We start from the raw sequence: 26,664 nt of genomic DNA, 5'->3' as shown, positions 1-26,664 counted from the left end.
CACAGTTAGGTGCTGCAGTTCTTTATACAGGCATGCAGTTTTAGCAGAACGCTTGTAGGTCAGTCTTAGACCTTTAGATCCGCCAAGAGATATAGATTGAATTCGCCACACAGTAAAGCCTGACCTAGACGGTGTTGTAGACCCTTTCAACAATAAAAACAAAAACAATGCTGGAACATTCTATTAGGTTCCCAATCTACTTCCTCTGCATTAAGAACAAATGGAATGTTAAAACGGAAGCCTTGTGGGGTCAACTATGACTCTGATAATGGAACTCTCTTGAAAGGGTCTATAGTAGTGTTTAATCTAGATTAAAGTAAAAGTGCAAAACTGACATGCATTTTCCATGGATCTGTATTTCCAGGGCAGTGTAAATTAGGCTTGAGCAAGGGCACAGGACATGAGGGTGCTAGTTCTCTATGCGCATGTGTTCACACACTGTCTCTCTCTGGCTCAGTGCCTTGTATGGCTGAGATGCTGCACTGGAGGGCTCTGCAGAGTAACCTTTACTGCTTATCCTCAGTGGGAGGTGCCTGCACTGTACACGCACAGGATCACCATGTGAGTCACTGGCTACTCATTCAGCCTTAACACACACACACACAATGTGTTCGAGTGTGCCTTTGACCGATAGGCTAAAGTAACTTAACTGTTAAGAGTATCTGCTCAAGTCTCATTTTAGGGTTTACGTGTGTGGAGTTGATGGTGGAACTCCATCACAACATTTTGTGTTACTGTCAGGGATAAGCTGTAAAGCTTAAAATGATCAGATTGTCCTTGCCTTGACTAAAAAAACAACTTATCCTAGTACAAGCTGTCAATTTTTTCATCACTATTTCAGTGTGCACCACAATCCATAAGTGGTCAATTTTGAGAATTCGTGTCATGCAGGTGATGACAAACGGCCTAAATTTGTTGTCCTGTTCATACCACTGTCAACCCTAGTTCAAAGAGATTCTGCACACAAGAAGTTGTGCACCAGTTTAAAATGGTGATGCATGGTTTTAATGTTTTAATGCGAGGTGTTCCATTCCATGTGAGTGGAAAAATTATGGTTTTATGCATGATTTTATAGCTACGGTATGCCTCTCCCCTGCCAGGTATGAGAAAATGTGGTTTGTCTGGAGGTGCGGGTGACGCGCTTTTGGCTGGGGTTACAGTGCGTGGCAGTCATCTGTGAAACGTGACCTCCCCTGTAATTCCATCTATTTTAGTATCTCAAATATGTCCCCTCACCCCCTCCACCTCTCTTCTACAACCACCTCCTCTGCTCCAGCGCTGCGTTTCCAAGCACATTGTGGTGGTGTTGACTTGAACCAAAGTGTCCGTTGTTGCTGTAGAAAAACTCTTGCCGAGAGGCAGACTTGCCAAGAGGTGGTGCGACTTTCCCTGGAGGTTTTGGTGTGCACCGCTGCTCACTGCCACCCTGTTATCATGGTCTCTGCTGTTATGTTAAGTAAGTGGTCTGCTTTCTGTCGGTGGCTCTCTTCTCCTTAGGTTTCAATTCCAAACATGGTTATCCTTGTAGGCCCCCCCCCCTCTCTGTCGCTCTGGTCTCTTTCTCTCTCTATCATACCTTTCCCTCTCTCAGTGACCAAGATCACTCACTTCACTTTGTGTGAAGAGGGGAGCAGGAGGTTTGTGTGTGAAGTATCGGCGAGAGTGCAGGAGGGTGTGGGAAAGAGATGGAAGGACGCCTAATATGAAGACAATTCCAGTGCGTCGTGACAATTTGTCAAAGGGGGGTTTTCTGCTTGGGGAAATTCGACAAGGAGTTGTTGGGAATAAACAAACACTGTAAATGAACAGGACGTCAGAACAGAACCAATGGGAACAATCTGTCGTCATTGCTGACATGTCGGAGATGTTTCACTGGAGAATCGACTGAAAAAATTCGGAGGACAAAGTCTTTTGGTCTTCTCACAGTATCTGAGCTTGCACTTTGATTTGTCAGTTTTATTTCTACTTCGGATATCTGAGTGTGATCAGCAGAGTGAACTAAAGTGTGGACAAACACGCACACAAAAAACACACACAGACAGAGACATGAGCGGGGACAACTCCACCAGCCTTGGCTCCGTGCTCTACGCTGAGCCATGCAACGGCTTCACCAACAACACGGAGGGCGCCCTCTACCAGCTGGGCAACACAGTGCTCATCCTGGGCTACATGGGGGGCAGCACTGCATACGGCGCCCTCTACATCTTCAGCCTGCTGGTGCCGGCGCATGTCTGCCTTTCACTCTGGGGCTTCCTGACCGTCTGTGGCCTGGACGTGTTTGTGTGGAACATCCTGCTGGTGGTGGCGTGCCTCTGCCAGATCATCCACTTGGTGGTGCGGCTACTGCGCGACGGCCTGGGCAGAGAGGAGCTGGCGGCGCTCTACCAGACCGTGTACATGCCGCTCGGTGTGCCCGTGCAGGTGTTTAAGGAGATCACGGCCGCCTGCGAGAACAAAGTGTTGGCGCTGGCTGCCGAGGAGACCTACGCTGTCGAGGGCAAGACGCCCATCGACCAGCTTTCCTTCCTGCTCACAGGGAGGTGAGTGACCAGTGGGGGCATTTGGTTTTTATTGAAAAGGGGTTGCAGAAAGAATGAGCATTTATGAAGTCAAATAACAAAGGTCAAAGGTTTGCATTTATGCATTTTTTGTGAAGTGTGTGTGTGCATGTGTATTGTTTATGTGTGTGCTGTGCACCTTTTCAATCTAGTTAAATATACCTTCTCATTGTCCACTTTACAATGGCTGGACAAATTGGTAAGAGATGGATTTTAAAACATTAATTTTTAACAGAAATTTGCTGATTTTGCTCATTTCAAATAAAGTGAGATCCTTCCTATTTAAACATATATTCTGAGTGACATGTTTGTGTGTCATTAGCCAAATCTAAAATGGCACCATAAAAAACTGAAACTTCAGAGAGACTCCCAGCAGGCCAATGGAAACAGGATATGGAGGGTTGAAATACATCCATGCAGTTGAAGGTTGTAAACCAGTCAGTGAGTGTGCCTCTGAGCTGCCTTTCCCAACTCCCTTTGCAGAGTGGGGGGTGCCTCTCTGGTGTCGGGGCATTTGGCTGAGGAGGGTAGTCAGGTTGGCACGATGAGATAAGCAGGTAGCTACGGGGTTGAACTCATAAAAGTTTACTTCGCGTGACCTGGGAGGGCAGTCTATTTGGCATGTGAAAACAGATCTCACTGTAATATACAATTCAGTCTATGATTAACAGTTTAATCCTCATGACCCGCCGGCGGGACGGTTACCCCCCTCCCCCACCTCCCCCAACATTCTAAATCAATTGTATGCACCATATTGCTATGTAGCATAGTAATGTTATACACCATTTCAAAGCTTTGGCTCTTGGGAATCCAAAAATGACAACTTTTTTCATGTACAATCTGTATAGTGCTTTACATTTTCAGATTAATTTTATTATGTCTCAATTAAATTTGATCCAAAATGCCCCCCTCCCCCTCCTCCGCTTTTGGTGCTACCCTGACCTCTGGCTGCAGTGTAGCTGCAGCACAATAAGTAGATGCAACATATTGGGTACTGAAATATTCACAAGAATCCATATAAATTGAATCTTCATGTTGTATTATCCAATATTAGTTGTACAGATGTATAGTTTATCTTATACACACTCATTGAACCAACAATGTAAATGCAAAAATAGAGACTTTTTTGTAATTATTCCATATTTTGTGTAGTCAGTCTATATCAGAACACCTGACATACAATCTAAATAGTCCACAAGAAACCTCAAAGTGTTACCTTTCATTTGAGACCAGGATTATGCTTCTACACAAAAGGGGTTCATGTGTAGTAAGCATTTGAGTGTCAGTATGCATTTTGGATAACAAAAAGTCCTATGGGGAGTTTCCATAGGCATTTTACAAAACACATGAGCATACCTTGGCAAATAATGGTCTAAAGCACTCATATTTTCATTCTATATTGATCTACTTTTGCACACAGCCTCACAAGACCTGGTGCTAGGGATCAGTTGTGTTTCTAAGGGATATCAAGTGACCCAGAGGGCTGAAATGTGGTCAGTTCAGAGACGCTTGTAATCTGGCAGAAAGAAAAAACTATATTCTAGCCTCTGTAACTCTGTGTGAGTACATCACACAGTTATGTTGACTGTTTCTAAAACAGGTTCTCAGCTTTCTATAGAGGTTCAACATTTGATGGTAGGCCCCAAAGAGGTGGGAACATTGCCCTTGTAAATAGGCACAGTGCAATTTCAGGCAAACACTTTTGTATTGAGATCTATGTGTTAAAATCAGTGAAAAATGATTGTGCATGCAATCAAAAGTATTTGATTACTCACTCAAACTTGCTGTATGTTTATTGCCAAGATAATGTTTTTCCAAAAGCCCTCAGGACATTCTTCCAGGTCTTTTTTGTCACTGGGAATAATAAATGGGATGCGTTTCAAACAAAATGAATTTCCACTGTTCCCTGGATGTTGAGTTTCCCATCAGCCATTGTGTTTCCCACACTCCGAGAGTGGAAGGAATGCCAGAGGGCCTTCAGAGAGATTCCACTGGGTTACATAAAACATATAGGGCTCTATTCTCAGGAGCTAATGTGGCATTAACCTACTATGAATGCCTGTTCATACCAATTACCAACATTTGCGACTCATAGCAGTTCCCTCCTGAAGTTAGCCAGAAGGCCTCTCTAGGAATATTCAGATACACCAGGGTATTATCCACTGATTAGACTGCCATATGGCATAGGATTATATCTGACATTGTGCTGCTCTTGTGTGCACTGGGCACAGTCATCTTATTATCAGCAGATTCAGTAGGCCTGAGGCTACATCCACTCTATTCTGTTTTCATTTTAAAACGTTTTGTTTAAAATACAAATGAGTTTCAGTAGTATACTTTTATTTACTATGCTATCATAATAGAGTATAGTATAGTATAGTATAGTAACTATAGTTTCAGTATACTATCTTGTACACTACATTGTGTTCTATCTGTTAAACTGATATAATAAATGTACAGTTAACAAGTCATACGTGCCTTTCGGATGACTTTGCACTGGGATGGATTGCAATAATTTGTGTAGAAGCACTAATATGATTCCCTCGCCTGAGCAACTCTATTACTGTGGAGGTCATTTGTTACTCTCTGCTCTGTCTACTCTCCCTTGTGTCTCCTCAGGATCCGTGTGTCACTAGAAGGTCAGTTCCTGCACTACATCTTCCCCCACCAGTTTCTGGACTCGCCCGAATGGGAGTCACTGAGGCCGACTGAGGAGGGGAACTTTCAGGTACCTATCGAATATGAACCTGCTTTTAGTCTGATCCAGGAAACATCTAGGCCATCATTCCAAACATATTCGATCATCATTTTATAGCACTCCACACCTGAGTGAAAAAAGGAGAGAAGTGATTCAGTAATATTTTATATTACATTGCGTCACCAAAGTCAGTCATGCCATTCTTGTCACATAATGAAATACTTCAGGTACACAGATCTGGTTCATGACACTAAGATAGGCAAGTGTCTCTATTCAGGGCCAGGTGTGTGTTTATTCTTTTACACAGTCCTTTCATTTTCAACTTTAATTGATTGTAGCTTATTACAATCCAATTATTTGTTGTATAGTGTTTGTTATAATTCTTATATCCCTATTATCCTTTTTGCCTTTGTATTTTGATCTGACATGCCTGAGACTCATGACCTCCACTGACCTCCTTGACCCCAGGTGACCTTGACGGCGGAGGAGGACTGCCGCTACATCTCGTGGCGCCGGCGGCGCCTGTACCTGCTGCTGTCGCGGGAGCGCTACGTGGCGCGCCTCTTCTCCGTCATGCTGGGCAACGACATCGCCGATAAGCTCTACTCGCTAAACGACAAGCTCTTCGCCAAGTGCGGCGTGCGCCTTGACATCCGCCTGCCCAGCCTCTACCACGTCCTCGCCCCCTCCACCCAGTCCAGCGAGGGTGGCGGCGGCAGCACCAGCTCGGCCCCGCCGGCCAGCGGTAGCCTCGGCGACCACGCTGTAGTGACCATGGACCCCTTGCCCGACACTCAGAAGCCCAAGTTGGAGAGTGGCGCCCCGGCGCAGGGAGGAAGGGCGCCGGGTCCATCCGCACGGCAGCTGTCCTGCCCATCAGACACGGAGCTGCCCTCGGGTGAGGACTCCACCAGCCTGGTCCTGGAGGACTTTGCTGACATTGCTGGCTCGCTAATGGATTATGGGAGTGAAAGGGATTATTTGAAGTAGTGGGAGTTCTTTTTTTTGTTTTCTTTTTATGTTCTTTTTGAGGGGGAGGTTGCTGGATCTAACACACGAGGCCACTTCTTAGGGCTCATGTAAGTACTCATGTGCGGGCGCTGGGGGTATGGAGGGGTGGGGGGTTGGGTTTGGAGTGTGTAGGACATGTAGTGAGGTGCAGGTGTGGGGTGTTTCTTTTTTGAGGGTGGGGCAGGGAATGGTATCAGGCGAAAGGGGTGCTTGTTTGAAGTGGCACATCCTTACTAATTGAACACCTTTCTGGCACCCCGCTACACGACTAACAGAGAGAAGGAGGTGTGTGGTGTGTTGTGGATGTAGTTTCTATGCTGCTGTGTTATCACTACCCATTTGGTTTTGTTCTCACACATTGTATAACATGGCTTTATAGGACACATGTGGAAAGACTTGTTTTCCATTTTTTTTGTATAATGAGTCCAAGGCAGAGTTTTCTTATCTCAATATTCGCTTATGGACATTTTGTATTAAATATCGTCAGATAACGTGTGAAGTGTGTCTGGTAAATGTCCTTCTGTGTTGTGTGTGTGTGAATGAGTAAGTGTGTGTGTGGCTTCAAAAACATGAGAACAGGTTCCTAGATAAAGTGTTTTGCTAAATGATAAAGATGATCAAAAAATGACTTTCATTGTAGATAGGTAGACAGATGGGCTTTAGTGAATGAGTGTGTGTGTTTGTGAGTGAGAGAGGGAGGGGGTATGGGTGTTGATTTCAGCTCAGGACTTATTATTTATGTTTATGCGTACATACATACACATATATCTATATATATATTTATTTGTGTGGAGTGTAGGTTTCAATTCAGTATTATTTATTTTGAGTGTGTGATTGTGTTTGTACAGTTGCTTGTGTGTGTGTAGAACCGTGTGTGTGTGTTTGTACAGTTCCTTGTGTGTGTGTTTGTGGCTGGATTATAGGTCTGGAAGCACTGGGAACATCCTGGGAGGCAGAGCATGAATCCACCCCAAAACATGCCCTCCTGAAACATGCCCTTGTCCATGGTGTTTGTTTCTCTGTGTGTGTGTGTCTGTAAATGTGTGTGTGAGCATGCTGGGAAAAGGAGGGGAGTCATGTTTCGAATGGCTGGATTGCAGAGAGAGGTTGGGTTGTTGAGAGGTTAGTGATGTGTATGAGTGTAAGCCTGTAAGTGTGTGTGTGTATGGTGGGGGTGTCTGATGCCACGACAGCTGCAGACAGGGTTCCTCTGTCATTAGACTCTGTGCTGACCTTCAGATGTGGTTTGCAGTGGAATGAGAGCTCTGATAGATATGGGTCATATGGGGGGATATCTCATCTACAGCCCCCGAGAACACAGCACCATACCCCTCGACAACTCTAATCTCCTCTCTTTTTTTGTTTATGTTTATATACGAGTGGCGTCTTACATTTATATGTCTCCATGCTCATGCTCTGAATACCATTACCATATATGTTGTGTGCCCTTCTCATAATAATGAATTTGGGCTGACCCCGAAATGTCAGTCTCTTATGGCCTTGGTGCCTGCAATAACACAGCTCTGTATGGGACTAGCTGACTTTTTAAATGGTTTGGACAGTGTGCCTGTTGTATTAACAGCCGTATGTATGTTTTTTACTTTTTTAAACTGTGTATTTCTGAGTCCAGCCTTCTGGTTTCCCCACAGAGAGAGACACTTCTGCAGTCCCACCCGTGCGCTACCAGAGGGGTCGGGCTCCCCTGGCCCCCACCGACACTCCCAAACTGTGACAGTGGGTTCACCCAGCACATGGGCCGTACCATGGCCCAGATGGAGGCGGGGGGCTAAGTTCCACACAATGCCCTCCGGTGGTAATACTCTGTCTCTCTATTTGCCTTTGCCCGAGTGACGTAGCCTCTTTTTACACTCGGTTTTAAAATGAGTCTTGGTTGATCGGATCTTGGAGGACAGCGTTTAATACAACTGTAAACAACCACAAGACTTACTGTCATCTGATCACTCAAACCACTTGCTAAAGGGACTAAGGACACATTTGAACACATATCTTTTGTAGTATAAACCCGTATGTGTCCCTGACAAGGAGACCTCTAGCGGAAGTAAAGTAGTCAGTGAAAAAATCTAAACACAAATGGGCTGCCTGACACCTAGTCATGGACACAGATGTAAATAGCGATGGCTCTTAGTTGTCCACTTGTGATCTGATTACCCAAGATGCATTTTGACAGTGTAAACAGGGTCTTATGTTCTGCTCCAATATTCTTTTTTGTCTGTCATTCTATGCTTTCCCCCATTTCTGTCTCTCTTTTGCAAAGTTTCAGTCCATGATTCTAATCTAAAACACTGTAAACTTCAGAAAATGCACACCTCATAATCCTCCAGCTGTTTTGTTATTTGTTTGTGCTCAAAAACAAACAAACAACTGGTGTCTATGCACAGTCCAGAAAAAAAATTGAACCATTCCAGCCAATCAACAGAAGTTAGGAGGTGTAATTTGATTGGCTGTTGAGCTCAAATATGTACAACCTTTCGTTGGAATCGTGGACTGTTCCTTTAACTTGTTTTATTTCTCTCTATTCTTTTTCTCACTACTCCCTGAGAGGGAACTTTGGGTACCAAACCTCAAGACAATGATTATGAAAGAATCATAAAGCCATGGTATGGTACAGGATTTATTCTGACGATGACAATTAAGACACAGACACATACTTTCACTCTGTCTTCCTCACGTCATTTAGACATTTTGTTTTGTCTTTAGATGTTATGTTAATATGCATATGATGATTCCACATTACTAAGTTCACACGTTTTATGCTTGAATGACATAAGGAATGGGAAGGGTTTGCTTGATGTAAATTGTGTCTAAACAAATTATGGAATTAAGGGACTGTGAATCACTTAGTAAAAACACATTTGTTTTTGCAACAGTCTGGACTTCCACAATTCCAAATGTGACAGTTAATGCCTGTTGGCAGTTCAGGATGTTTAAATAGTCTAGAAAACAGACATCATAAAGTAGCACGTAAAAGGCAGAGTTTTATGGCTAAATGTGGAAAAGTGTGGTTTTTCTTCTTCTTCCAAAAGGACAGTTCTGTCTACATATGGACACGATATAAAAATGTATTTTTTTCCCCTTGGGGCCAAACCGATGTCTCAATGAAGCTCTTTTTAAAGATGCAAATTCTGAGCCTCCAACATCAAGCCTTCTGCATTCAAATATTAAAAAATATTTACAGAAATGACCAAACTTTTCTGTCATGCTCTTCATTGTCCACTTCCAACGATGACGAATAATGTATAACAACGCATGATGAAATCTTACACACATGCACACTACAAAAAATGCACACTGAAATATATGCTGAAGCATAAGAAGTGGATTTGGTCGAGTTAGCATTAGTGGCATGCTACCCTGTTTTCAGTTGTAAAACTCAATGACATCAACAGCAGCTCCTTGATAAGAAATTAAATCTTGTGGGTACAACTCAAAACACCCTGTCACAGAGAGAGTCATGTCTCGCTCTCTCTCTGTGTGTGTGTGTGTGTGTGTGTGTTCCTCCTTTTAGCTCTGGTTTGTGTGTTGTGAATGCATGCATAATAAGTGTGTGAAGCATGAGTATGACCCAGCTTTTCCTTGTAAATTGGTGAAGTTCAAAGCAATGCAGGGTGCTATTTGCAGACAAAGACTTTTTTTATTCTCAGTGTTAAGGCAATGATCAGTGAATAATACCCAAGTTAATGACTCAGGATGTGAGTTGCAAAAGCTCCAGCATGTGTTCTCGTGTGTGTGTGTGTGTGTGCGTGCGCATGTTCGTGCGTGTGTGTGTGTGTGTGTGTGTGTGTTCCTGAGTGAGTGTGCGTTTACTACTAGTGTTTATAACACTACTCTGTGTGTGTATATATTCTTATGAATAATGTTTGTGTCTATGTGTGTCTGTCATTGTGTGTTTCTAACACAGCTGTGTGAGGTGTCTGTCTCACTAACTCTCACACACAACTGTACAAACTCATGTGTCCATGAGACCCCTCTGTTCAAGTTGATGTTCGTTACACACAGTGGCTTTCTGTCCCTAGAAGAAACAGGACAAGACAAGTGATCGATCAGTATGAGTTAGTGTATGTAGTGTATGTAGGGTGTGTGTGTGTGTGTGTGTGTGTGTGTGTGTGTGTGTGTGTGTGTGTGTGTGTGTGTATTTGTAAGATTCACTATGTACTACACACTTTTTGAAGGGGAACTCGGAGATGCACACAGACACCACATGCATATCCCCCTGTCTGAAGACACGTACGCCTGTGCTCTTCAGCCTGATGGAGTCCACCCTGCACAGGACCTCCGGGTGGCCAAACACACGCCTGTACACATTCTCCTTAGTGTGGCTGAAACACATCCCCAGTGCAGACAGTCATGCAACAACACACAAAAACACACACACACACACGGTCTCTCTAAGCAATTCAGGAACTTTTGTAATTTTACAGAGGCTGCACTTCAGTGAATTTTCACTTATTTACTATACACCCTTAGATTTGCCGGCAGACAGGCAGGCTACACCAGACACATAACTGAAGCATTCCGTTCAAGTGAAACTGGCTATCCCATACGTAATAGCTGTGTGTATAATTTGAAGAAAATTAAACCAGTCTTCTAACTATTTCTACACTCTGTGAACGGAACACTTCAGTTATGTGGCTGTTGTAGCCTGCCTGTAGAGTGTTATATGATGATGATGATGATGATGATAGTGACCCCAAACTCACAGCTTGAAAGAGTTTGTTGTCTCAAGTCCTCCGATGGTTCTCAGGGACACCTCCAGCTCAGCACTTTTGCCCAGCGGAGACACCTGCACCTCCACCAGGATGTGATGGGCTACGAGCCAACAAGGGGATCAGGTGGGAGTCAGGTCAAACAAAACCTTCCCTCACAATTTCCCTAGTTAAATCTATAAATCTGCATCAGCAAAACGCGGAAATATAGTGGTAAAGTGGAACAGGATGCACATTTCATTATTTTTCTGGTTGAAAGTTGAAAACATGAAAACATTTGTTGAACAAAAAAAAGAATATCTTAGTTTAGAGATGATAAAAATATCAGGTGCTACTGTATTAGCAACACTATTGCGACTGTATACTGCTACTATATATTAGCAATACTAGTGCTACTGTATATTAGCAACACTTAGTGCTACTGTATTAGTAACACTATTGCTACTGTATACTTCTACTGTATATTAGCAATACTAGTGCTACTGTATATTAGCAACACTTAGTGCACTATTGCTATGTATACTTCTAACAATACTAGTGCTATTATATTAGCTTACTGTATTAGCAACACTATTGCTACTGTATACTTCTACTGTATATTAGCAACACTAGTGCTACTGTATATTAGCAACACTAGTGCTACTGTATATTAGCAACATAACATTTTTTTTTTTTATATATATTGAGAATGTGTGCCGATTTGACCAAATTGTGCACTCGTTTTACTCAATTATGATTTTATTTTACTAGATTGTGCACAGAATGTAGTATATTGTGTGTGCATTTTAGTAAATAATGGCTCACAACAATTTTGTAAAATGATGCACTATTTAGTACAATAATACATGCCGGTGTACTGAAGTGTATTACCCAACCCAACACCCCCCCCGTTCGGTTATTTTCATATCAGAAAGTTGGCAACCCTATTAGCAATACTAGGTCCCCCCAACTTAGCAGATGCCCAAAATAACTACCTAATTTACCAACTGGGGATTGTGCTCCCAATCACTGTGACAAGTGATGTGGCAAGAGGTGGTATTGGGGGATTAATGTTACTCAGACATTGTTTTGAGAAAACAAACACACACAACACACACACACACACAGGTACACACCACAGAATGGAGGAGTGGAGGTGGTCAGAAGATAGACCTTCTGCTGATTGGGGAGAGGGTGTACGGTCAGTCCACTGTTCTTCAGCAAGCCTGCAGAGTGAAGCCCGCACACACGCGCACACATGCATCTAAACATAGCCTACTCACGTACGTATGTGCACATAAACACATACATATGTGCACAGACAAACACACACAATGCGCACAGAGATCAAAGGCATTTGGGGTGCATTAGGCTGAGAAACCCTATCAGTTTGACACTGTATCTCCACCCTCACAGATAAGCAGCTAGCAGGCCAGACTAACTGACTCTGGTCCACATACTTGTTGACCAGTCTTAGACATGTGAGGAATGGAAAAAAGACCTTGAGCAGAGTCTGAAGTGAGGTTTTGCTAAGTTACTTCATCACAGTGAGAGTATGTATTATGTATGTGATGACTGAAAGACAATACTGGAGGAGAGGATGTTAAATTGTGCTTAATACCCTGATTAGCATCACTCCTGTGTAATTTGGATATGGGGTCTACAATAGGTTGTCCTGACTGTCCAATTCTCTAGACTGTGCTCTGCTATAAGAAATTAGATTTCTACTATTATGCATTAGACTACTTCTGCAAAATAATGGACATTAATTATTAGACGTAAACGTGTCCAGATGGTGGTGGTCCAGGTGTTGATGGTTGTGTGGTGAGGGGCCTAATCTGGAAAGTTTTGTCCATAATTTATAATGTCCATACTGACCTACTTGTTTTACAGCCCAGCCTATTTTCACAAAGCTTACAGATCTCTACCATACATCAACACCTAACGAATATATAGTGTTCAAGTCAACAATCCTGACGGATTAGGCCTTAGGCCTGAGAGAATTTCATTACCAATTTGTGGACAGGTCCCGTCAAAAGTGGTCTGGCAATCACAGCAGTTTCCCGCTAAGAAGTTGTCATAGTTGGAGCAGGGGAAGCCCATGAGGGTGCATGTACCATTCAGTGCGCTGATGTAGACATGCAGCGCCCTCATGTGGTCACAGATCACATAGCCATACACTGGGAAATAAATAAGAACTGACAACGTACATGTTTTTCTCAGGCAGACAGAAAGTAAGAACTAAGTATCAGTTGAGTTTATCATTTATACCACGAATGAATTCGAGACTTCCACTGTAAAAAAAGAATAACAATGCCAGAAGTCAGGAAGTTGGATTCCTATTCAGTTCAAACGATTAAAAACTCCTTCCTGAGAATTTAGGCACAGAGTGCCACACTCCAAACTGCACTAGTCTACACTTACATAGCTATACAGTAAAACAGTAAACAATTGTGTATCGAACTTACTTGATGCGAACCTTGAGCGAGCACATCCTGTCTGGTCCATACCTCCATTTAGGAAGAAGTCAACATGCCCAACAGGGATGGAGATGCCAAAATCTACCGCGTGGGTGCAATTTCATTTCAATAGGTCGTTATTTATGAATGGTGTTAATAGTTGTTATTACGTTAATATACAAGCTTCAAACTCATTATACGTGTCAGTAGTTATCAAACAACATAATTAATGACTGACTAAAGATAATATTAGTCAAAGCAAGGCAATGAACTGGAACTAATGAAGCAGTGGCATATATTAAAATTTACAACAAACTATAGCATTTAGACGTGGTCGATGCAGTTAAGATGTGGATGACACTGGCTAGTTTTTCTTACAGTCCGAGTCTGTGTGGATGGCTTCAACAAACAGGGCATCAGAGGGGTCCAGGCGGTCGTACACGTCCTTCCCTTTAAATAGTGGCCCAGCTGGGTCCAGACCTATCAGAGAAGCAGTAGGAACAGGGCACTTAAATGAACAGGTATGTCTTATTGGCTTGTACCGCTCTGTAGAAACACGCCACATGTTAGTACATACAGCAGCATATTTATACGTACAATAAATGTAGCGTTTCTACAGGAGGGCTTTTTTTTTATGATCTTTTAGGTCACAAAATGTCTCTGTTCTATTCAGTGCTGGCGTTTTTTATACGGGAACAATAATTTGGCAAGGCATCTGAGCTACTTATGTGTGGTGAGGATAGTGGGGATGGGGGAAGAAGCAAGACGGTTGTTTTGGTACGTCTTGCCTCCTTGTACTCTCCGCAGCCTGTACCCCTTCTTCAACTTGTCAATATACAGCTGTTGTTTGCTCTCTTTTCGAAAGCCTCATTCAGACACACACTCAAAACACATTCACTCACACACACAAAACAAAAACGCTTACTCATCCAAACACACCTACCGACTCAAACACCCCCTCAGCATACATAGCAACACACAGCAACACACACACACACAAACAAACTCATACACAGAGCTGAAGAGGAGAGGGCCTGTGTGTGTGTGTGTGTGTGTGTGTGCGTGTGTATGAGTCTTTTGATCTGTAGTGACCCCTCATTGTCTGGATGAGTGTTTGTCCTTGTTCCGGACACTCAGTGGCCTGTTCGGATCAGTGAAGGCCAAAGGTCTCCACTCAGTCAATGGTAATGAGTGGGCAGCTTGGCATGGCCACAGAGGCACACAGCCAGTCTGTCACAAGGCTAATGTGTCACAGTTGGAGGTTGATAAGTAATGGGTGATTTATACCAAAAATAAATCTTAATTTCAGCACGCACATCGTTAGCGATTAGCAAGGTCAGGACATCAATCCCCATAAAGTGCTGATAGTGTCAAATAGAGCTGGGACAACGCGTCGAAGTAGTCGATGACGTCGACGCAAAAAATACGTTGACGCAAAATATGAGCGTCGATTCGTCAAGCATAATGTGTGCTGCTGAATATTTTTAATTTTACACCTTCAGTGTTTTCCATATGTTGACTAATCTGTGGCTGGGTACCACGAAATCAAAACCGGCCACCACACATTGATGTTCTATGTTGTTGCACTTTTTACTCACACAGCCTTTCCTCGCCCCGCCCGCTCTCTAACGAGCCCGATGCTCCTCCTCTGCATGTGCATTTAACAAAATATTCACGATTGTTGGATTGTTATTGCCACATAGAAGCACTGCATAGAACACAGTGGGCTAAATTGCAGTGGTGGGTAGAGTACTGAAAATCTATACTCAAGTACAAGTACATTTACTTCCTTCAAAATCTACTTGAGTAAAAGTAAATATTCCAATTGGACAAACCTACTCGAGTAAAAGTAAAAAAGTACTTCGTTATGAAACTACTCAAATTACAAGTTACTTTTCATTTTTGTATTGATGTGCTTGGATCAGTGAAAAAGACATAACAAGCCATATTTTGGTGATCTAAAACACATGGTCACTTGTGGATAGCTTAAATACATTTAGGGGTTTGTCCAGTCCACACTCGGGGTGGTTTTGTTATCAAACGTCAGGCGCCTGGTGCTTAAACCAATCAGAATGACACCGGTCATTCCCTTTAGAAGCAAGCACTGCAACTTCAAACAGCGCATCTGTATTTTGATAGTCAGTGGCGCATTTCAAGGAATCAAACTGAAACACAATTACCAAAGGAGGGAGAGGGGGAGAGAGAGAGAGAGAGAGAGAGAGAGAGAGAGAGGAGAGAGAGAGAGAGAGAGAGAGAGAGAGAGAGAGAGAGAGAGGGAGATGATAGCTGGAACAAGTTACCAACTATTACATTTTGGTTAAGCAATCTACAAAATCCCATACAATAATTGCTGCATATAATCAGCAAGTTACATTGTGTTGTCAACCCTTCCTGAAGCATACATTCTACTAGTTATACCAGGGTCTCCAACCTTTTTGGGATTGAGGGCTACCTGAAGGATCCAAAATCATAGGGCTACTCATTTGAAACAAACAGACCCTCACTCCTTTTTTGCGAGGGTGATCCTCCTAAATAATAGACCTATGTGATTTTTACACGTAAGTTATCAATATTATGCAGGCCTATGAGCCTTTATATATTAAGCAACTGAATTTTCATCTGATTCTTCAATACATCAATATCAATATGCAACACTGACCGTTTTTGTTCAGTTAGTTCAATTCAAAGTTTCCATGAGGAATCTGATCTAATTTTTTAAACGAAAAAAGCCATCTTTAATGCAATTAATAATGTAGATTACAAATAGCATGCCCACCATTCAAAATTCAGAGGGTGTTTAAGTTCTGATTTCATTGAACAATTCGGTTGTGACATTCAATAGCAATCACCAACACCAGACTAACTTATGAAGACGCCTTATTGCACATCTGAAATCTCTCCATGATCTGACAGTCCTATTGGTATGCATGCCACAAGATTTTCAACGCTATTGCTACACCAGTAGGCTACGGAGGAGAAAGGGCCCGTGACCTAAAGCAATTGACCTAAAGCACGGAATAGCAACAGAACTTTTGCAGAGATATACTTGCATTGGCTACACCAGATGAGCAAGCTAATATAGCCAATATTACAGATGTATGGTCTACAATTAAATATCTATTTAAAAATCCACAATGGAGGATGTTTTAGAGCGTGATCTGCAGGCGACTTGTTGGCTATTTTTAGAAAGTGCGCTGTGGGCTCCGTAAAGGCATCCCGCAGGCTACATGGTGCTCGCGGGCACCGTTTTTGGAGACCCCTGAGTTATGTCAAGAAATAGCCTTTGTTTCAGTCGAATAGCTGCTACAGCTAGGACTAGCTCGCTAAGTAGCACTACGAGAACCACTGATAGAAAATAATGATGATTTACCTCAACATTTTGAAGGCTGATATTGTTATGCTTAGGCTGACACATTCCTTTCATTATACGGTTGTCTCCCTTCCTTCGCATGGGACGGAACAGTGTTGCAGATGTGGCCAGACGTTGACCATGGGAGTGGGGGCTGCTTTTGGTAGTAGGCTACTAGCGTTCATCTCTGCATCCATGGCGTTTCTAGTCCTCAGTACCAACGTAACAGCCGACTCGTCTACTCTGCTGTGTAATCGCAACAATGTTGCAACCTAGGGAGGGTCGCTAACTGTATGCTTGTATTCCAGTCAACGAAGATATGTGTAGCCTACTTCTATCGAAATACTCATTTTAATGAAGGCCCAATGGGAAATGTAATTGAGTAAAGAGTACAATTCTAGTTCAAATATTTACTCGAGTAAGAGTAAAATTACAGCCTTAAAAAAGGAACGTGGAAAGTATTAGTTACCCGAAAAAAGTACTTTTTTACTCATTTGCGTTGTAAAGCGTTACTACCCACCACTGCTAAATTGCTATTAAATCCGCTTAGCATCGTGACCATGCTGCGCAAATTTGCAGCATTAAAACTGCTGAATTAAAGTTAAAGTAAACTCTGCTAAGGTCTTATCACAACATAGTTTAGTCTCCTCAATGTACTAAGTGAAGTTACAGTATGCAATCAAGCGGATCTCAAAGCTAACGTTAGAATACTGTTTGGGTGTCAAGTTTAGCATGCTTACTTGCAGCTGCTTATTAGTCATGCAGGGCTCATTTTATTGACTCTGAATGTTTGCAAAATCCCGATGTAAATGGAAAAGTGTTTTCCAAGACTCAAAAGTGCTTGTCCAAAGGAGAAGTACGAACCGTTATTTGAACTAACTACTTTATGAATTGCATCCACACATCAGCAGCCTTTTAACTGTGTTAATGTTAATTGCAAGGATTCCCACATGAACGTCTTAAAATGACAGGCACTCAATTAGACATACACTACTGAACTTTATTGAATGCTACCTCTAAGAATGCATTACTTTGCACTTGTATAGTCTTTTATTTTGGAATCTTAAGAGCAATAACCATATATTGCAATGTTAAAGAATTCATGTTTTTTTTTTCATTCAGATGTGTAAATAAACATGTATAAGTTGCTATTAGTGAATTAATGGGGAGATAATCGAATCAAAATCGAACTGAAAAAATGAATCGTTAGATTAATCGATGCATCGAAAAAATAATCGCTAGATTAATCGTTTAAAAAATAAACGTTTATCCCAGCCCTAGTGTCAAAATCTGGATTGATGAATCAAGGTAGTGTGAATTATTGTAAAACATTTAATTTTCATTGTGCAAAGTAAATTATACAATATAAGCGAGGATATCTTCATGCACTATACTGTGTTTCCTCTTTTTATTTACAAAAAGTGACGTCTGAGGGATTCAGCAGACCATATCTGCGATCTCTCTGTGTTGTTACTCAGAATGTTGTCAGGATGCCTGAGTAAAGCTAGTGACAGTTCCAGGCACCAGCTCAAACTTTTTGGTCAGTGTTGAACTTGAAACACGATCATATACCATACTAAATGCAAATTTGTGGATTAACTCAGTACACTGCATTTGAACAGTGATGGATTTGCCTATAGTGTATGCCATTTGCAATGAGAGATGAGAGTCAAAACCTCAGAAGACAACATCACACCAATAAAATAACATCCTGGGCATACAGTAAATTAATAAATACAGATAGTGTATATTTTGTGGGTACCTGTAATTCTCCCCAGTTTTCCTTCAAATAGCGTTCCTACAAATCCTGCCACATGGGCTCCAAGGCTCACGCCGATGAAGTGGAAGGACTCCAGCGTGCTCCCATGGTTCTGAGAGAGTAGGACAAACACACAAAACAAAAAACATGTTAAACAAACAACAAACAGGCAGAGCAACTATAGCAGGTATACTGCAGATACGCTCTGAATAATATAATGTATGTTGAATTCTATTATTTTCCATTTGTTTATTATCAGAGGGGGTTATGTGGTCTTACTCTGAGATGGTTGATCATAACTGAGATCTCTATTGCAATCTCCTTGTAATTCTCCACGACCCGGTTGTAGGCGAAGGAGGCGCTGTAGATCCAGTCCACCACCAGAACATTCGCATCCTCGACCCTGAGCAAGGCCTGTGCCAGAGCACTCACCCAGGACGGCTTACTGCCCAGGGCCCTGAGAGAGAGAGAGAGAGAGAGAAAAAAGACAGGAAGAAAGGAGAGGGGGGGAGAAAAATAGAAAAAAGAAGGGAGAGAAAAACAGAGAGAGAAGGAGCAGACAGTGAAAAAAAAAGGAGAGATTGACAGAGGTTAACTTGGACACAAAGAACTCAAAAGTAACCCGAAAGAGGAGACATAGAACATAAACAAGACCTGCATCCCCATCACAGTCGGTGGGCCAAACTATTCTCAAACACCCTGCACGCGCGCGCACACACACACACACACACACACACACACACACAGCTCCCTGCCCTTTCTCACCTGAACCCATGGATGAGGACTTTGGTGGGGAGGGAGGTGTTGAAGTCCGTGGTGGAGTGTGTTTCATTCAGTGAGTCAGGCGTAAACAGGTTGGCACAGTTGGTGTTGTGGCGTGTGAGCAGCAGGTACTGCACCTGCAGCTTGGCCCCCTGCCTGTACTCCAGCCAGGTGGTGTTGTGTAGGTCATCACATTCAGGTTTGGGTGCTTCAGTGCCACCTGTTGGATGGGAGGACATATATCAACAACAGAAGCCTGATAAAGTTGTCCAGTTCTTCATGTGCAGCATAATTATTTTTGATTCATCATTATCATATAATGCTTCATTTTCATTTGCTTTGATGAGGAAACAAAACCTTTTATAAGTAGACCTACAGTAAAGTTATTTTGGTCAAGACCAGATTAGCGCAGTGCTAGCAGAGTAGGCACTGATTAGGCCTAAATCTTAAACAAATACCACTTTGTTTTCCACTCTGAGAAGAAATAAATGACCATTTTTCACTGCCACGGTAATGCCTCTTAGCTGTTTCTTATATAAAGAAAATAAACAGTACAGTAGGGAAGTGCCCTTGTTCTATAGATGCAGTGTGCTGCTGTGGACTAATGAGGAGGGAAAGACACAGGTCAGTCTTAGCCCCCTTCCTCACATGTACTCCACTTTTGTGCAGACATGGGCAGTATTTTAATTAGATGTATTTCAAAGATGTATTTAATTACTTTAGCATATGTTTTAATTTGTATTTTGCAGGATTGGGAAAAACAAATGTAGTTTGTAACAAAATACTTTCAAGGATTGTAATTTAGAGTATTTTAAATACTTAAGAAAAATCTGTCATTTAATCTGTCATAAATTTCATCACTCAGTTAAATAATACTACCTATAACCATGACAGTAAGCTCTGCTTATCATAGTCCGGGATCCAAAGGCCAGAATCTTGGTGAACCTGGTTTTGTCAGTTAAAAAAAAAAACTTTACTTTTTAAAAATAGGTCTACTGTATGTTCTGTTTCTTGTAGCCTAGGGCGGGTGTTTGGTGAGGTCCCTTGGGCAGTTCCCTATATTCAGCTGTAAAGTTGACCTAAACAGCGATTTGTCCATAAAAATGCCAATTTCACTACTCTTTTGGACGGACAGCATGAAATGTAAACCCATTTTTCTTTTTTCTTGCAGTAGTATGCCACACCAACTTAAAAGTGTTAGATCCAACTTTTCTCTTTTATGATCCCCTCTGAACATGTTTTAAGTTGTAAAAAATTAAAAAGAAATGCGGGTAGTTTTGTGGGTAGTTCACTTCCCAGACAAGAAGCCTGATCTATTAGCCAGTGGTGGACATTACTTGAGTACATTTACTCAATTACTGTACTTAAGTCGCTTTTTCATGTATCTGTACTTTACTCGAGTATTTTTTTACTTTTACTCCAGTACGTTTTGAGGCCAAATATCTTACTTTTTACTCCACTACATGTTGTGACAGCTGAAGTACAGCTGAAGTTCCTTTTGGAAAAAAGACTGTCCAAATACATGTGTACTTACATGTATATTTGCCTAACCTATGTTATTGTCATATCCACTATTTACTGTACCTTGTTGACCCCTTTTCACAATATTGATGTTACCATAACTAGCCTCTTGATGCCATCGAGCAAATGATAGACAATGACAGACAATCTGACATCTTGATTTGGTCTGACAAAGGAAAATGTGGTTACTTTGAAGTATCTAAGATATCACATTAGTTTGTTTTTAGTTCTTTCTACATACAACAATTATTAGCTGATTTTGTCCTTGAATGGAGGAGAAAGGCTCAATGAATGCCTATGTCTGTGCCGAATCATTTCAACAATAGTAAATGGAACTGTATTAGTCATAATACATTTCAGGACTTTTACTTTCGATACTTAAGTACATTTGAAGGCAAGTACTTTTGTATTTCCACTCAAGTGGAAATGTAAAAGGAGGACTTTTACTTTTACTGGAGTAACATTTGACCTGTGTATCTCTACTTTCACTCAAGTACAGGATTTGTGTACTTCGTCCACCACTGCTATTAGCATGGGCCAACTAAGAATTTATCATTAACCTCAACTCTTTTCCTGTCTGCCAGACATGCCCGCCCGACTGTTTTACTTGGGACTGGCGACTAACACCTTACCACGAGTTGTTGCCCACACTAACACATTTTATAGTAACAACTGTAGGAGTCTTCCTAAATGGAGTCATCTTATCTGAAATATTTTGACAGCTTTTGTAGTTAAGAGAAGTCTGTCTGGCAGTCAGGTGTTGCTTTCTGTCTGTACTTACCATTCACAGAGAAGACGCAGACTAACAGGAAGCCAAGAAAAGCTGTTGCTGTGTTGTGTTCCCAGGCCATTCTCTGAGTCAAATTAAAAGTGATTGAAAGACCTCAGACTGAATAACAGAAATGTTGAATTAACAAATACTTTTTTTTAGAGGCATTACTTTCCCCAAAAAAATGTAAGTCCAGAAGTTATCCACTTCCTTTTCAGCAAATGTCACCTCCTTTCCTCTTCTTAGAAAACAAGAAAAAATGTCTGAAACACTCTAAATAAATCTCCTTAGCGTCGGATTTTGCAGTCAGTAGAAACAGTAGAAAAAGTACACAATCCCTGGCAGTTCAAGTGAACGCAACATCCACATGAAGGTATGGTTCACAGATCTCACTCAAAACATCTAACAAAACATGTTTCTTTCCTCTGGTGAATTTTTTTTCCACATATCCACCCTTAGGAGACAGTCAGACAGTCACACATCCATCCCATTCTTTAGCGACAGGCCCTGTGCTGGCCAGGAAACGACAACAAACAGGCAAGTGCCATTTTCCTTGTTGCAGCTGGCTGTTTGTGCTCTCACTGGCTCTGAAAGACTCTGTTTGTTCTCAGCAGCTGGACTTTTGTCCCAGCACCACTCTTGTCCCAGTGACCCATTAGAACAGCTGTCCCATCGGCCAATGTACGGGAACTGCATCATGGGTGCAGCCATTGGGCGCGACATATGATTAGATGAGATGAGATCTATTTGTGTGTGTGTGTGTGTGTGTGTGTGTGTTTGTGAAAAAAGGATTATTTGTGTAATTGGGTTAACAGGAGATTATGTGATTCAAAACTCGCAAAAAGGACTGTAATGGCTCTTGGCAAATTTGAAAACAAAAGGATGCAGACGTGTCAGATATCTGAGATGTGAGGCTACTGCAAAGCTACCTTGCACAGAACAGGAAAGTACCTCTGAAACGTACTTTCTTGGCTGTAAGTTTTCACAAAGGCAAAACAAAATCAAACAGTACCGTACTTTAGTACAGGTCTGGCAGGGGCGTTGTGCAAACCATATTTTTGGGTTGGCACTGGGCTGAGCTGTATTTTTTAAAAAACCCTTTCAAGATCAAAACCACGCCCCGAACATAAATAATATACATAGAAGATGTTGTTCTTGATTGTTTATGGAACTGTGTACAATTCTATGATTGACAACCAAAATGTCATCCACTTGTCTGTTTGACAAAATAGACAGCCCACCCTCTCAGGATTGTGTGACCTCATTTAAAAAAAAAAAAAAAAACTCTTTTCAAGATGAAAACCTGCATTGTCTTGTCCTTCATTGCCTCTTTTTTCCCCATAGCAGCCAACCCCCCCTCCCCCGCCCCACAAAGAATGCTTCGAACTTTGCCTGTTTCATTCTGGTACATGAAATGATAAAATCATAGTCACTTTAGCCTAGCCTATAGGCCTACATTTGTAACCTAAACCACACTAGCACCACCACTAGGGGCCAAAGTTAATAGATCAATATGGAAACCCAGTGTTCCCCCCACTATCAGTTATTCAATTGAATGAATGAGGGAGTAGCCAGTGTACAAAAATAATGCACTTTAATGTCTGATTTGTTTGTAGCAGAAATATAAAAATATTTATAAATACTTTAGTTGAAGTATAGGAGGAGTTGTTTCATAACCAGTGTTCTCAAATATTTCCACATACAATATAACGTTATGTCAATGTGCATACACTGCAGATAGGCTACTATGCTTGCTACCAAATAAGAAATTGCATAGCTACCATCGGGAACACCCACTGGAATGCGTTGACGGAACGCAGCCGTGTGTGGGAGCCGTTACGCACATGCATTTCTGCCAAAATAGATGCCCGATAAGTGCCCAAAAAGCGTTGCAATATGGCCTGCCGAGTGGAGGTACTTGCCTAAAAGGACTTTGGTCCTAGCTCGAGTTGCTGCAGCCAGCAGCTAAGGCAGCCATGTTCATGCTCCCAGTGTGTAGCGCTGTAGCTGCAGCAACTCGCGCTAGGTAAAACGATTGTTTCAGTTTTGTTCATACCGACAGTACTCAGTGACGTTGAGAAATGGAGATCTATGTGAAAAAATGTGAAAGAGTTCTCCTTTAAGTTTGAGCAGTAGTTTATTTTCAAAGTTAGTTGCACTCATCCTTGATCGCTTTGCAGTAAACCGTAATCCAGCACAACTGAAAAGCCCCTCACAGGCAGCTGAGGCAGGCAGGCCAATGTTGAGTTGCAGAGAGTTTTTTAGATTTGGAAACGAGCAGAAGATTCAGCACATTAAAGGGCGTCGGAATGGGGGGAAAAAGTGGGAAGTATAGGGCCCCAATGGAGGAGAGGGCCCTTGAAAAGTGGAAAACAACCTTTTCACCAGGCATTAGTAATAACTCAGGTAATCCACACATAAAAAAATCCAAACAACTCCATAAGTAGAGTCATGTGTAATGAAGTGGAATAACACAGGGAAAAAGTATTGAACACGCTAAGAAAAAGCACTAAGGCAAGTAAAGGGAAGGAACGAGCTGGAATCTGTAAGTAGTTAGAGAGTAGTTATCCTTTCTATCTGTGCAAATTAATATAAGCTTGGTTAGTAGCCTACATATTGATGGGCTATAAAAAGGTTTTTCCATTACCAAGGTGTCACAAGAAACATTTCATGATGGATAAAACCATGGATAAAATGGATAAAAGCTCTCCCAAGACCTTTGCAACCTTATTGTTGCAAAACATATCAATGAAACTGGTTACAGATGCATTTCAAAACTTCAGAATCTTCCAGTAAGCAGCATGGGAGCCATTATCTGCAAGTGGAAGGAACATCATGCATCATCAACCGGCCATGCACAGGATCTCGCAATATTTCTGACCATGGAGTCAGAATTCCAATTCCAAGGGCCAAGGACCATTCTGAGAAAGCTCCAGAAAGACTTGAAGGCAGCCAATTCAATTAAACAGTTCTGGAAGTAACTAAAGATCAGGATTCACAAGAGGAACCCCTGGAATCTGTTTAGAACAATGGGCCAAAATCACACCTGATACTGCGACTAATAAGTTTTGTCATACAGGAAATGTCTTGAAGCTGTCATTACAAACAAAGGCTTTTCCACAAAGTATTGAAGACATTTCAGTAGGCACGTTCAATACTTTTTCCCTGTGTCATTCCGCTTTATTACACATAACTGTTATGTTTGGATTTTTTATGCGTGTTAAGATAATGTGGTGAAAATTTTGAATAGACTCACTGGAAGTTTAGGCTAATTACTGAAAAAAAAAGTATTCAATACTTATTTCCACCATATATTTATTTTACCTGAATATTTTAACTTCCAAATTAAATGTCAAAATAAATGTCAGACGAAATTTAAAGTTTGACTGACTGGATTTTGTATACAAAACATAGTGAAAACTGTCTAAAGTCACTCACTCTCCCTTGCTAAAGAGCTAAATGGTTTAGTCCGCCTGCAAGATAGTCCATCTTTTGTTTATTTAGTTGAGCATCGCTAGTAGCGGACCGCTAGTTGTGCTGCTGGTGCAATGTCTTTCTCCAAGAAAGCCAAGTCAGGTTACCAAAAACAAAGGCCGAAACCGAAAAAAGAGAGACATCAAAATGAGGGAAAACAACTAATAAACTTATTTCCAAAGAAAGGTGAGCACAAACGTCAAAACACGAAATCCCATGGTGTTTGCTTGAATCTCCGCAATCATTAGTGCTAAAACGAACTGAGACAACCCATTGAAATAGCGGAAAATACACTTTCATAGGTTAGGCTACACATGTAATCTGAGGGATCTCGTGATCCAGCTCCATCTCCATAGCCCTGGAAGCAAATGTAATTTGCTGCCGCTAGGGTGCGTCTAGATTTCTAGGCTACCATCACTTTCAGAAAGGCTGCATGGCGCCAATTTGATTCATGTCCTGTTGTAGGCTACATGCTGATCTTAATCACTAGGCTAGTGGTTTAGGGCGCGATTTTTCCCTCTCCCTTTCTGTTTTCGTTAGTCTTAACTGTTTTTTTACTCAATTAACGGATGGGAGTTTTGATGTAGCGAAGTACAATACTTCACTCAAAATGTAATCAAGTAAAACTTAAAAATACCAATTTTGTAAACTACTTAAATACAAAATACACAGAAAAACTACTCAACAGTAACGTAAGTAAATGTATTCCGTTACTTTCCACCTCTGCACTATAACATTTAAGTTAATAGAATCTTCAAACATTCATGCAGCCACCCTGTTCGGACACAACGCGACTAAGCCGCACTAAACGGACGGACAATAAAATCTTTTAATACCTGAATATCAACGCACCATGTAGGCCTATGTAGCCTACCACAGTCGATGATGACGACCAGGTACCAGACGACTGAAACACTATTATGTTAAACACATCACACAGTTTGTAAGCTTATGGCCTGTGTTGGTTGACGTCTGCCTCAAACAGTTAAGCCAAAAACGCTTTCCTTACCACTGCATTAGACGCACCATCTGGTTTCAAAAGGAAGAGTGACTGCGAGGTAGCCTAGGCCTACTATTCTACCTGCATTAGACCAGGTCACCTGAGATGAAACGTCATGTGACTCCCTAAAACTGATTGCAATGAAACCAGGTGCATCAACGGATTATCCCTTTCCCACCCGTCACACATTGTTGGTCATTCATTTAAAAATATATTTATATTGGATGGCTGCTAAGGCTGCAGTGTTCAGGCAGTTCATAACGATCTTGGGTAGTTGGCTATTCCATTTCCAGTTGTTGTCTTTAGGGTTCCTGAAGACACTATCACCACAGTCAGCTTTCCATTGTTAGTCCTGACAAAGCCTATGAGCTTAATGCACAGTTGTGATTAGGCTACCTTGGGCTAATTTAATGTAACTAAATAATTAATTAGTGTTTGTCAATTATCCATAACATTGATTTAGGAAGTAAATCTCTCTGGGTCATTCCACCGAATCAGTGCCTTTTGCATCCATAATAAACACATAATCAGTTCTAAAGTTGCTCTAACAACAAATACATGTGTAATTTAAAAAACTTAATGTTACTATAGAATAGATCAT

General features: G+C 41.6%; 2 protein-coding genes across 6 annotated transcripts; one reads left to right on the top strand and one right to left on the bottom strand.

Moving 5' to 3' along the window:
* The first annotated feature begins 1,574 nt into the window (after positions 1-1,574).
* On the top strand, positions 1,575-9,154 carry popdc2 (popeye domain containing 2). Of its 2 annotated transcripts, none has more exons than XR_007193132.1 (4): positions 1,575-2,540; positions 5,178-5,286; positions 5,725-6,335; positions 7,917-9,154. XR_007193132.1 is itself a non-coding variant. In XM_048239253.1 (4 exons), exons 1-4 carry the CDS (start codon positions 2,047-2,049, stop codon positions 7,997-7,999), a joined length of 1,116 nt encoding a protein of 371 aa, XP_048095210.1. In that variant the 5' UTR covers positions 1,575-2,046; the 3' UTR covers positions 8,000-9,154. The 2 variants fall into 2 exon arrangements, 1 of the variants encoding a protein (XP_048095210.1); XM_048239253.1 differs by having other exon boundaries at positions 5,725-6,154.
* Positions 8,887-26,139, bottom strand: pla1a (phospholipase A1 member A). Of its 4 annotated transcripts, none has more exons than XM_048239248.1 (13): positions 26,073-26,107; positions 25,900-25,978; positions 21,602-21,674; positions 19,303-19,519; positions 18,817-18,994; positions 18,541-18,649; positions 13,808-13,909; positions 13,439-13,531; positions 12,983-13,168; positions 12,107-12,196; positions 10,986-11,094; positions 10,449-10,604; positions 8,887-10,297 (listed from the first exon to the last, which is right to left on the bottom strand). In XM_048239248.1, the coding sequence occupies exons 1-13, from the start codon at positions 26,090-26,092 to the stop codon at positions 10,165-10,167; spliced, it is 1,545 nt and encodes a 514-aa protein (XP_048095205.1). In that variant the 5' UTR covers positions 26,093-26,107; the 3' UTR covers positions 8,887-10,164. The 4 variants fall into 4 exon arrangements, with proteins under 4 accessions (XP_048095205.1, XP_048095206.1, XP_048095208.1 ...); XM_048239249.1 differs by having other exon boundaries at positions 12,983-13,150; XM_048239251.1 differs by lacking the exon at positions 25,900-25,978 and having other exon boundaries at positions 26,073-26,139.
* Between the last annotated feature and the right edge of the window lie 525 nt (positions 26,140-26,664).

The sequence above is a fragment of the Alosa alosa genome, chromosome 3 (genome assembly GCF_017589495.1).
Source record: "Alosa alosa isolate M-15738 ecotype Scorff River chromosome 3, AALO_Geno_1.1, whole genome shotgun sequence".
Classification (NCBI taxonomy): Eukaryota; Metazoa; Chordata; class Actinopteri; order Clupeiformes; family Clupeidae; genus Alosa; species Alosa alosa.
The sequence above is the reverse complement of the archived record's forward strand: the minus strand, read 5'-3'. Positions and strand labels throughout refer to the sequence as shown.

Excerpts from the sequence above, each read along its gene's own strand:
- popdc2 (XM_048239253.1), top strand. The coding sequence starts at position 2,047 with ATGAGCGGGGACAACTCCACCAGCCTTGGCTCCGTGCTCTACGCTGAG. Across the intron at positions 5,287-5,724 it reads CTGAGGAGGGGAACTTTCAG|GTGACCTTGACGGCGGAGGA; the intron begins GTACCTATCGAA and ends CCTTGACCCCAG. Across the intron at positions 6,155-7,916 it reads AGACACGGAGCTGCCCTCGG|AGAGAGACACTTCTGCAGTC; the intron begins GTGAGGACTCCA and ends GTTTCCCCACAG.
- pla1a (XM_048239248.1), bottom strand. The coding sequence starts at position 26,092 with ATGGTGCGTCTAATGCAGTG. Across the intron at positions 21,675-25,899 it reads CATGGTGCGTTGATATTCAG|AGAATGGCCTGGGAACACAA; the intron begins GTATTAAAAGAT and ends AATTTGACTCAG. Across the intron at positions 19,520-21,601 it reads CTGCGTCTTCTCTGTGAATG|GTGGCACTGAAGCACCCAAA; the intron begins GTAAGTACAGAC and ends CCCATCCAACAG.